We start from the raw sequence: 12808 nt of genomic DNA, 5'->3' as shown, positions 1-12808 counted from the left end.
TTTTTGTATTTGCATTAAAAAGACGTGACTAAAATAGCTGAAAAATAAGCCAGTGAAAATGTTCAATATTTAAAAGTCAAACAATCAAAATACTTGTAAAATATTGTCTTTTGATTCTGTATTTATGTAACACTTAAGCTTGCAGCTGCTCCACATGCATAACTGCCATTAAAGGCATTGGAAGTTTTGTGTATGCCAATATTCAAAGATGGTCTGCACATGTAGGACTGGGATCTGTGCCAATAGGATTTTTACCACTGACTTAAATGAGAGCAGGATAGGGCCTCCAATGTTTATTCCGGTTTTGAGAAGCTTTCTACTTTAGAATTGAAACAGAGTGATATTATCATATAGCACATTTTATTCACATATAAACAGTTGTTTTGTTGTTTCTTTATATACATCTCATTTACTTTTTCAGTGATAAATGATTTAAGAAAAGTAATTATAGTTGCTTTTTGCTTCCTTTTTACATATATTCAGCTGCAATGAGCAGAGTCCAAGGCACTAAAGACTACATAGGGCCTGACTGCCGATATCTGAAATTCAAAATGGGGGAAGAGATAATCGTATACTCCAAACTTTCAAGAAAAAGGGAAGATTTGTGGGCAGGAAGTGTAAGTATTTCAGTCTGAAATAATTTCACTATGAACAAGCCAAATAAAATAATAAGACAGGAGTGATCAAACTTACTTTTTGCCAGTTTGCTGGCTTCGCTTGCTCGCATAGCGTCACCAAGCCCCACCCTGCATGGCAGCTGTTGGAGGTGGCAAACTGGGAGTTATGTCTATGGGGTGAAGCAGCATTAATCAGATGGGAGCTATGGGCAGAGCTATTTTTGCTGCTGCCTCTTCATGTAGAGCTAACACCTAGGAGCTGCAAAGTGGGGCTGCTGAGGGTTAAAGGGGATGTCTGAGGGGAGCATGACTCAAGCTGTTGAGGAGCCAAAGCTTTAATTGTGCCCTCCCCCCACCCTCTGCCTCAGCAGGAACCAGTTGTCTTTTGTAGAAGCTCCTAACCCCATCACCCCTCTGCATAGCAGAAGTCCTGAAACACACACCTATCCAGTCTGGCAGACAGAACATGAGGGGGCTCCATGAGCTGCACTTTAAATGGAAAAGAGGCACTTGTGGTTTGTGAACTGCAGTTTGGCCATTCCTGTAATAACCCATTTTCACATCTATAACACCTGTCATCTGAGGGTCTTGCAACACTTGAACATTCTCCAGTTTCTCAGAGCATCATTGTGAGGAAGGCAGTTGTGATTTCCATTTTACGGATATAGAAAGTTAACCACAGATTTGTCCAAGGTCCCATGAGAATGATAGAGCTGAGAGTGCAATCCTGGCCTTCAGTTTCACAGTAATCATGCGATAGTTATTACCATATCATCTGTCTTTTAACTACATAGCTTATTTAGAACTGTTCAAATCTATTTAGTCAAAAGTCCACAGACTAAATAGAATTTAAGCAAGGAGCTGTTCAAACTGATTAATCAAAAATCCAATTGTGGGGTCTGATCCTGCAATTTTTGTTAAAACAAAACTCCCAAAGAAGTAATTGGGAATTTTTCTTGAGTAAGAACAACTAGCACCTTCAATAGAATAGTCAAATGGTCAAGGCAGTGTTGGACTTTACATTAGGGATGTGAAAAGTGAACCAGTTAACTGGTGATGCGTAACCTAAACAGGTGATGCTTACTGTTTCTAGTTTACCCGTCACCATTGGGGGCTGGAATAGCTCTCTGCCTGCCACCGGCAGAGGGCTACTCCAGACCCAAGAGGGCCTTCTCTGCATGGGCTGCTCCGGCATTGGGAGCAACCTCTGTCTGCAAGGAGCCCAGCTGTCCCCCAGGCAGGAGTTGCTTCAGCATTGGGAGCAGCCTTTGTCCACAGTGAGCTTGAGCCTGCCACAGGCAGGAGTTGCTCTGGTAGGGGGTAGTCCATGCCGGGGCTGGAAGCCAGCAGAGCCATCCCCAGCTCCAGCATGAGGACTGGGAGCTGATGGCAGCCTTAGCGTGGGGCTGGGACCTGGCAGCCAGGCACCGGAGTGGGACTCGAGGCAGGAGCCCCACAGGCTGGGGGCTGCTCTAGTTATGCTGGAGCGGTCCCCAACTCAGGTCCTGCTAAATTAACCAGTTAAACGTTAGGTTAACCTAACATTTAACTGATTAACTGGGATTTTACGTCCCTACTTAAGAATCAATGGACATGTGTTTGAAGAGGTTCAAACCCTTGCAGAGGTTCAAATACAAGGTGATGGTTACAAAAGAGAAAACCTGATGGCTCTGTAAAAAATAAAGTTTACCAATGCAGACTATCAGTGAAATTTTATGCAGTTTGAACATTTGTACATGCCATAAAATATGTATTTCCCTAGTAGAGCAGAATAATTCCAAAAGCAGCACAGGGTTTATAATGATAAAAGTAGCAGGTTATATAATTGCCTATTTTCAATTATATAAACATAGTGCTTTTGCTTGTTACAGGTTTGGTAGCTAGATTACTAGATAATGCTGTACATCTTGTTGACATGGTTCATAACAATTTCTCATCTACTTCCCTATCACATACTTTGCAGAGAAGATAGTGCTGGTAATAGGTAACCAATGTATACAGTACATTACATTTGTGAATCTGAGACACATGGAAGAGTATGGTTTCTAGCGTGCTATGAGCAAATGAACTTCGTCTGACTAAGTCACTGAGAGTTTTGACACTGATTTTAGTGGGAATGGGATCAAATCATTAGTACATATAACAATATATGAATTGAAGCGGTATCCAGGCTAATGTTTTGATACCGCAACAAAACATGTTCTCAATAGTAATGTGTAAGTGTAAAACAGATGTAACTGTTGATAATGAGGGGGCATAATTTAAAAGTTGCAGAGATGGGCAGGTGACTGCCCCACACATCGCCTCTTGGTGCAGGAAACTTTTAACCCCACATCCCTTTTAACCCCACATCCCAATTTCATTGTTTCCTGGGGGCTGGAGTTACGTGAATGGGAAGCATGTAACTTCATAGAATCATAGAATATGAGAACTGGAAGGGGCCTCCAGAAATCAAGTCCAGACTCCTGCCCACATGGCAGGACCAAACACCATCTAGATCATCTCTGATATAAGTCTATCCAACCTGCTCTTAAATATCTCCAGTGATGGAGATTCTACAACCTCCGGAGGCAATTCATTCCAGTGCTTTCAACCACCTTGACAGTCAGGGGCGGATATAGGGCAGGGCAAACGGGGTGGCTGCCCCGGGCCCCGCGCTTCAAAAAGCCCCGCACATGCGCTGTGGCGCCACCGTGCATGCGCATGGCATCACTGCGCATGCGCCGTGACAAAGGGGGGCCCCGTGAAATTTTGCTGCCCGGGGCCCCGCAAAACGGTCATCTGCCCCTGCTGACAGTTAGGAACTCTGGGCCAGCCCCTGGTGGAAGGTGGGGAAATAGCGCACAGCAGCAAAGTTTCTATCTGAAGCTCCTATGCCCTCAATGACACCTCACTTAAGCTGAGTCCCTAACTCAGGCTGAGCACAGGGAATCCAATCCTGGTGGATTCCCTTGCGCCCATCTTGGGACTGCTGCACTCTCCCTCTCTACCAGGGTTAACTGCCACATGGGCCACCACTGCCTCCCTAGTTGGATCCCCAAATGTAGGCACTACCATACTGCACAGAGGCAGTGACTCAGACAGGCCACCATCACCCAGCAGGAGAAGTGGCGCCATCCTATTCTGCTTTCTGCCCAAGTCTGGCTGCCAGGCAGAGAGGTCATGCAAACCAGAAACACTGGGGGCGGGAGGGGAGGGTGCAGTATGGGAATGATAGATCCAGGGCTGTCCCTAGAGATGCCTGGGCAACCCCTCCTCAGTGCTTCGGGTGCAAGGCCCAGGGCAACCTCCCCACCACCACAGGTGCCGCTCCACCCAGCCTCTGCTCTGTCTCCCTGCCCCATCCCTGTTCCACACCTTCCCCAAGCCCTGCCCATACCTCTCCTATTCCCAGTGCACCGCTTGTCTGAAGCCCTCCTCCCCCAAGCAATATGAGCTGGGGGATAACTGGGGGGCCTGGCATAAGATGGCAGCAGGGGGTTGGGACTCTCCTCCCTTGCACTAACCACAGCAACAAGAGGTGGAGCTACAAAGCAGCCTGCTCCACTCCAGACCACCACCCATCTTCCAGCCCACAGTGCACTGTTTTACTGATGTGGTAAGTGTGGGACAGACCTACCTTGCCACCCCAGGTAATTCTCTGGGCTGCCCTGAGCTCCATCCATGTAGGGCCTGGAGAAGCTGCCCTAAACTGTCCTATGGATAGAGTTCCTCCCACCTCAGCAGGCCAAGCAGAGCAAACCTTGTGGTAAGGCAATTCAGTGCTCATGGAAATCTGGGGAACACTTGACCCCATGAGTCCCCCTCCAATGCATCACTTCTGATGGAAAACATAACATAAAATATGTAGTGTCTTATTCTTTTGGAAGTGATGGAGAAAAATCTCATTTGTGAAGAAGTGATTCAATTGACCAAAATGGGTATAAATGTCAACTTCAGAGGGCTCTTATATAAGTATTTATTTGCTCATAAGTTCTTAATGTGAAACGATGCTAGATGAACACATCATCTGTATATATGGGTTGGACCTTTCTGGCCTGGCGCCCGCAGGGCTGACTGTTCCTGGATGAGGGATTTTGCCAAACCAAGGGAGGTCGTTTCTGGCCTCCTTGCTGCTGGTCCTATCCCCTGCCCTGCTACCCCACCAGGCTTCCCTGCTCTCCTGGCAGCTCAGCTGGGTCATGAGTTGGGCTTCCTGTCCCTACCCTCTGAATCCCAGTCTAGCTGGGCCACGGCCTTCCTGGCTCTCCCGCCCCCAGCCCAGCTGAGCTATGTGCTGGGCTCCCCAGCTCTCTTGGGCAGCCCAGCTAGGTCGCATGTGCCAGGTTTCCCACCCTCTTCCCTCCACAGCCCAGTTAGGTGTCATGCTTGCCTTCCTAGCTTCCTCCCCCCTCAGCCCACTTAGGCTTCTGGCCCCTGCCTGCATTGTGCTGAGCTCCAGGGTCCTCCCCCACCCCTCACCCCCACACACAAAGCCTGTGGGGACTCTCTAAATCTGGAACATCTGTGGTCCTGCTGGACCACAGATATTGCCAGACCAGAGAACTCCAGTTTATCGAGGCACAACCTGTATAATAAAATGCTAAATACTGTCCTTCCATTTATGTTTTTACAGAAAGGAAAGGATTTTGGATATTTTCCAAAGAATGCAGTTCAGATTGAAGAAGTTTTTATTACACAAGAAGTAGAAGTGCCAACTAAGGTAAACTAATATCACCAGTCTATCCCGGTATACTGATGACCAGCTGAAATTCTGTGATACATGGGTAGAAACTCAGGTGTCATTACAAGTCTTCTTTGTTCTGTATGTGTTTCTCTTGTTATTCTACCATTTATATATATTCAGATACAGATCTCTGTTAAGAAGTTTGCATCCAAATATTATATCAAGTAAGACAACTAGTGCCATGAGGAATAACCAGATTACTCATATTTCCTCGTACAAGGCTATACATGCATTATATTGTACAGAAGCAGAGTAGATAAAATGAGTATATTATTTGATTACAAAATACAAACATTTGTGCACATAATAAAAAGGTGAATATTATTCTTTTAGGAAACTGATTTCCTTTGTCTTGATGGAGGTGAATACCTTTTGGAAAACAAAGATAGTGTATTGCATGAACATAATGAAGAAAGTGAATATCCATTTTTTGACACAGAACCCGAATTAAAGGTGCCCGAAGGTGAGCTCCAAAAACAGACCAGTATTTCCTTCCAATTGGAACATGGAATTGAGTCAGTTCCTGAAAGTGATGAATTAGCCAGAAAATTCAAAGACCTTCACATGCAGGAGAAGACTGACAGCAATAAATTGTCCATAAAGAGCAAGAATGGAAAAGATGATGCTATTCTGCAAGAAGCTAAAAGCAGTTACCCATTGAAACCAGCTCCAATACAATCTACTTGGACTGTTTCTGGTGTTGTCGGATGGTTTGGCCTAGGAAGTAAACAAGATGACGAAGCCTTGGTAACAATTACTGAATCTGTAGAAGAAAATACATTCAGAAGCAGAAAAATGGCCATAACTGATGGAAGTGACATGAAAGAACTAAATGATGAGGCTAAACCAGAGCCTTCTGGCTGGTTTCAGAATAGACTGACAGATTTATTATATTTTGGTAGAGAGAATTCAGATCTTACTTTGCTGAACAAAGAAAATAGTCCACAAATCCATGACAGTTCTAATAATGTTGCACATTCCGAATTTGAAGAAAGAACTATAGCTGCAGAAACTTCAATGGAAGAAAAGCAAAAGAGTGACAGTGAAGTATCCAAATCGAGCTGGCTTAATTTCGGCTTAAGTGATGTTTTAACATTTGGGCATGCTAAGAAAGAGAACCCTGTAACAAATGAGGGACAAAGCAGGGAAATGGAGGTTGCAACAGGTAAGAATGAAGAAATTCAGACTTTGAGCCCACAAGAAACTGAATCTCAGCTAGACAGAGAACTGAAGAAAGAAACAGCTAAAGTAATAAGCGAAAAACAAAGTAACAAGAAAAATTATGTACAAGAAATATTAGTTTCAGAGAATAAAACACCAACTTCTGGGGAGCTGCCAGTAAATGAAGATAATCCTCTCAACTTAGAGAGTCCCCAAAATGCAGCGGAGTCATCTTTTACAGAAATAGCTGACAAAGACAAACTAATTGAACCTTACAGTTTAGAACAAGACCCTGTATCAGAAACTCATGTTATGGAAAACACTGAAGTTAAAGAGATTACTCAGGAGTCAAAAAGCATAAATGGCCAGTCAGGTTGGTATGAAAATATATATAGTAACTTCATTACTTTTAATAGGGACACATTAGATAGTGAACAGGGGCTGGAATCTGTGGTTGCTCATGACACACAGGAATCAGTTACATTCCAGCCTGACTCTTTTCCCAGTTCACCTCAGAACTTAGACCCCACTGTTGCTACAAATTCAGAAGAAGAACATGACAGGTTTGAAGAATCTCAGTCTGTTCTCTCACTTAGTCATTTTACAAACATACTGAGTTTTCACAGTTTAACAGCCAAAGTGCAGGAATCTGTGCAAAGTGCACAGGTGGATTTGAACTTTAGTGAAGAATTCTCTCAATCAGAAAATCATAATGAAATATTACAAGGAAGTAAAGAAACCACAGTGAAATTGCAAGCAAATCAGAGGATTAGTGAGAATGTGCAAGAGAGGAGAAATATAGCAAAGTCTCAAGAAAGTGTTCTGTTGTCCCCATTAGCAATGCAAGGTAATGCACAAAGTAATGAAAAAACTATACAAGATGCCAGATTAGTAAAAGATAGCAATACCTCACCTCTTTTATCTGTAGAATCCCAATTAGAACCTAAAATCTCCCAAGTTCAACACTCACAAATAACTAGCTATTCAAACTTCAAAGAACCCATTTCTGATGATAGTGAAAGACAAGAATTTTCTAATATAAAAGATAACAGTGATGTCCCTCTCTTCAAAGACCATCAGTGTGTAACTTTAGATTTAAAGTTAGAAAATACAGTAGTTTCACCAGTACAACATAAATATGTAAGTGAAGATTTTTATTCTAGTGAACAGCATGTGTTATCAAAAGAGAAACCAATTGAACATAAAGAGGACAGAGGAGATAAGAATGAAGAAATGCATTCTTTAAAACGACAGGAAACTGAAACTTTCATAGAGAGGAAGTCAAAAAGAGAAATAGTTGAAACGATGCAAGATGAAGAACAAAATAATCTGAAAACACATGAACAAGAATCAGTAGATTCAGAATGTGAAACACCAACTTCTAGGGAGTTGCTAGCAAATATAGATAATCTTCTGAACAGCCAGAAAATCCTAAATGAAGCTGAGTCACCTCTTACTCAAGAAATATCAGACAAAACCAAACTTACTGAGCTTTACAGTACAGAAAGTCAAATAATAGAAAGCACTGAAGTAAAAGAGATAACAGAGGAATCAGAGAGAAAAAATGACCAGGCAGGTTGGTATGAAAATAACTCTGGCAACATAGATTTTAATATGGACATAGCAGATGATCGAAAGGAACAGAAATATATTGTTTCTCAAGACACAGAAGAATCTATTGCAGCCCAGCTTTTATCTTCTCGTTTATCTCAGGATTTAGACACAGATGATAATTTAGATAAAGAAAAGCAAGACCAGTTTGAAGAGCCACAGTCTGTCTTCTCTTTTAGTCATTATAAACACTTACTGAGGTTCCAGAGTTTTGCAACCAAAGATGAGCATTCTCTGCAAAGGCAATCAGGGATACTGAGCTTCAGTGACGAAAATGGCCAAATTACAGATGGCGATGAAATATTACTAGGAAACAAGGAAATTGAACTTAAAGTCCAAACAAATCAGAAGATTAATGAGCAAGTACTAGAGAAAAATTATGCAGACATTGCCAAAGAAAGTGTTCTATTTTCTCCGTTGACAGTGCAAAATATTGAACAAGATGGTGAAAACATAATGAAAGAGACTAAATTAGTAGATGATAGCTCACTTCTTTCATTTACAGAATCCCAGTTAGAACACAGAGTAGACCCTTTATTTACATATCTAAAATGCAAGGAACACAATACTAAATGTAATGAAAGAGAGGAATTTTCTAATATAAAAGAGAAAAGTGAATTTTCTATTTTAGAAGATGAGCTGCAGGTGCCTGTAGAATCCAAATTAAATATTAAAGATTCACCAGAGCAACATGGATCATTCTATGAAGATTCTTATTCTAATCCACAAAAAACTAGTAAAAAGGAAGAAAGGCAAGATTACACAGATGAAAATTTTTCAGAGGATAATGGTCATGAACGTGACATTGATTACATTGCTAACACAGAGAAAGTTCAAGATTCAGACCAATTATCTTCTCTAGAAGTTGATGAATCATCAAAATACCATTTAAATAATGAAGTATGGGGACAACATATTACTTTAAATTCTGAAGAAGAAAGAGAATTTACTGATGTGGAATATACTGAAAATTATTCTCACAAAAGTTTGCATGTATCACTAGATTCCATAAAAGATCATGTTTATTATTCAAATGTTGATGATGTATTAGACAAAATTGTAGTTAATAGCAAAGACATGAGTCAGGTTTCCCAAGACATAATAAAACATGTTTCAGAGAGTGGTGGAAACAACCTAGAAGACAGTGAGCAAATGATAAAAACATATGAGCCAAATAAACCCCAGTATGAAAAAAGAGCAAATATTTTGGCTACCCAAGAAACACTTTCAGTAGCTAAGGAAATATCTAAGGAAATAATACAAAATGAAAATGCAGTTCTTGAGCAAGACAGTCACACTTTAAATGATTTACTGTATGGTTTGCAAAGCAAAGGTAATGAAGTTCCACAATCTTCTGTGCTATTTCCACAAGAGCAAATATATGAAGAATACAAGAAAAGAGAACTTATTTCAAATCCCTCTGATCAACATTCTGATGATACTAGAATGCGTGATGATTCAGTAACAGTAAATATTCATAATGAACATGTCTTACAAGAACAAATTATAGCACCTGATGCTAGCACTGATACTTTTCCAGAAGAAGAGCAGCAATCTCAACAAATTTCCATGCATATACAACATCATAAGAAAGAGCCAACAGAAATAACAATGGATGATTCATCTTCTCAACATGAGACTCTGATATCAGAATATAGAACTGGAGATAATACTGATTCAGATTCTGGTAAGAAATATAAAAATCAGGTGCTACATAATACAATAAAAGAGTCTTACATATCGTCAAATTTAGAAGTACCCGAGTCCAGCAGTTCAAGTCATCATGAAGATACAGAAAGCATCAATACTGAAAATGAATCTGAATACCTGAGATCATCACATCATCATTCAAATGACAATGTAACATCAAAGTTACTAGATGTAGCAGAATCTCAGAAAATGTCTGAAGAAAGTTTAGTAAAAGCAACTGCAGAATCCAATCATATTCTACTTACTGGAGATGAGCATTTATTCCAAGAAAAATCTAGAATAGCTGAAAACTCTGAAAAAATAAACCTACCATTACATTTACAATCTTTTGAACATACAGAATTGCAAAGTCAGGCACCTCTTAAAAATCATGGTGGTTCTACTCCTAACAAGCCTTTGTCACATATTCCGCATGATTATAATTCAGCACACAAGCAAGCAGAACATTTTCCTTCACAAAGTGAAGGAAAGAGCTTGGATACACTCAGTTTAAATGCTGTGAAACGTAGAGATCTGAACAATGAAAGACATATTGACAGGGAAGATACTCTTCCAAATGAAAACTTAAATCATATAGAAAAATTAACTACTGCTGAAAAAGCAAGAGATAGTAAGAAAAAAAGAAAAAAAGATACTGAAGATCAGAGAAAAACAGACTCCCAAAATATAAATGATAAAAATGGTATAGTGACAAAGGAGACGGTGGGTAGTATTTTTACAAAAACTTCAATGTTTCTTGGAAGTTTGTTTAGTAAAAATAATAATGGTGACTTTAGAAGAAATTCTGAACATAAAAGTCCTGGCCTAGACACAAATGAAAATAGGGAAGATATTAGAATAGATGAGATAAAGGCAGAATGTAATAATATGCAAATAAGAGAGACTGAATTAAAGGAAAATGAATCTGAACAAGAGAAAGACACAGTTCAAACTGCAGAAGCTACCAATAACTTAAACATAGATCATATAAAAATGCCAAAAGATAGAGCTGAGGAAGAACAACATGGCATTCAGGAAAAAAATATTATTACATCAGAAACAGGAACAAACAACAAGGAAACAGATAAAACCATAGTCTGGAAGACAGAGTCTGTGTCACAGAAAATAAGGAAAGAAGTCCAAAGGTTAATTGAAGGGGACACAGATACATCCAACCCATTTGTTGCATACCAACTTTATTCAAAATTGTCTCAAGAAGTGAACCAACCTTTAAAAAATCTGTGTGAAAAAAACAAACTGTTGGTGCTAGAGCAACAGTTTAAAAAAGTGCAGCATGATATCACTACTTCTACATGTGAAGACACTCTCATACAGAATAAACATGTGATTGTCTCTGTGGAAGAGGAACATAATCTGGGCACTGGCTATGACAAATGTATGAAGGAAAAAATGAATTTTCTTCTAGAGCTACAAGATCTTCTGTCAGCCATCAGAATGAAGTGTGAAACCCAAAATTCAGAATCAGGTACTGGACTACTGCTTTACTAATTAGCGGTGATATAACAAGAACAATGCGTGCTTTGTGTGAGAAAAATGTAGGACAGGTGTGACACTTTGTTCAGATCAACACTAGTGAACTTAGATACTAACTATTAACAGGTGATTATAGTGCAGCTATTTAACACTTTCTTTGAGGAATATATGATTCCTTATATCATACTACTTACAGGTTATGGACATCAATATGTAATACAAAATACGGCTAAGGTATTTCTAAAAATAAATGGAGACCACCTAAAATTAAGAGATCAAATATTCATAATTAATCCAGAGGTGGTCCGTCTTCCTTAGGTTCTCTCGCTTGATCCAAATCTCACTGAAGTTAATGAGAGTCTTTCCGTTTATTTCAGTGGGTATTAGAATAGGTTATCTGTTGTTACACTTCACACCATAGGCTGTTATTTTAGTCTGGTGATTGATTGATTTCAAAAGGGAGATTTAAAACTACCTTACCATGGTTCTTTTTTATAATCAAACCAATTGTAATCAAACTCTTGATGCCACTGCATATTTTGATTCCAGTATTCATTAATGTTGTTAAGAAGTATCAAAGTGTATCATATTTGTGTGACTAGTGTTACCATCATTTAAATGATTATTCTAAAAAAGTAAGTAAAATATTAACGTAATTGATTAATGTAGTTTTTATAATAGGACAAAAATTAGATAAAGCTACTGAAGCCAGTGAAGTTATACCAAAAATGAATTTGGCCCAATGGATCAAATATTCTATATCCTTTAAAATTATGCTCACAGTTTCATACCTCCAATATTTTTCACTCAGTGGTGCCTACAGACCGGGTAGTTAAAGATATAACTACATACAAATCCAAAGTTTTGCGTTACACAAAAATCTATGCATAACAGGGGCATATGCATGTGCTGTTTCAGTAGCCAAACAAAGGCTTTGAAAACATGGCCCAATTAAGGTATTTTCTAATGTATAACATTTTTACATGAATAAACTTAATTATAATTAATGGTAATCCTTTGTTTCTAGCACATTGCTAATTCTCCTTAGCTTACTAATTTTGGCTGCATTGTATTTTTATATAGTAGCTGTATTTCCAGAGCTGCCGTGAAAAAATAATTAATGCTTATTTCCTTTTTGTGGTTGGAAACATTTTGTTTTTTGATGCCTTCTTCTGCTTGGTTAGTCTAAATCACTGAGTTAATTGAAGAAATCAAATCTTAGGATGGCACAAATAACTCCAGTCATTTTTTCTCTGTCATCATATATTAATATAATGCAGAGTGGTGACATACAGTAATTTCCAATTGCTTCACAAGATTATGAAATTATCCATAAAATTGAGTTAATCTTATTACAGTGGCAGTTTTGTTAATTATATGAGCTTTTGTGATGCACTTCAATATGTGCAGTTGTGTGCTACTACCATTCATTGCTCACAAACATGTCTGTGTTTGTTCTTTATGCATATAACCTTTACAAGGAAATGTAATGGAAAATAGTTAATCTTTA

At 39.4% G+C, this 12808-nt stretch overlaps 2 protein-coding genes across 6 annotated transcripts in view; one reads left to right on the top strand and one right to left on the bottom strand.

Annotated features, from left to right (window-relative positions):
- FBXO33 (F-box protein 33) overlaps positions 1-12808 on the bottom strand; it is a 106236-nt gene that overhangs the window by 964 nt on the left and 92464 nt on the right. The window lies entirely within an intron of this gene.
- MIA2 (MIA SH3 domain ER export factor 2) overlaps positions 1-12808 on the top strand; it is a 68952-nt gene that overhangs the window by 1910 nt on the left and 54234 nt on the right. The window contains exons 2-4 of one of the 5 annotated variants that reach the window (XM_006117716.4): positions 484-617; positions 5233-5319; positions 5677-11290. In XM_006117716.4, coding sequence (XP_006117778.3) covers positions 484-617; positions 5233-5319; positions 5677-11290 — 5835 coding nt within the window. Of the gene's footprint in view, positions 1-483; positions 618-5232; positions 5320-5676; positions 11291-12808 lie in introns of those variants that run through there. The other 4 variants (XM_006117718.4, XM_006117719.4, XM_006117720.4 and 1 more) reach the window with 4 other exon arrangements.

The sequence above is a fragment of the Pelodiscus sinensis genome, chromosome 4 (genome assembly GCF_049634645.1).
Source record: "Pelodiscus sinensis isolate JC-2024 chromosome 4, ASM4963464v1, whole genome shotgun sequence".
NCBI lineage: Eukaryota > Metazoa > Chordata > Testudines > Trionychidae > Pelodiscus > Pelodiscus sinensis.
This window is presented reverse-complemented; position numbering and strand designations above follow the sequence as displayed.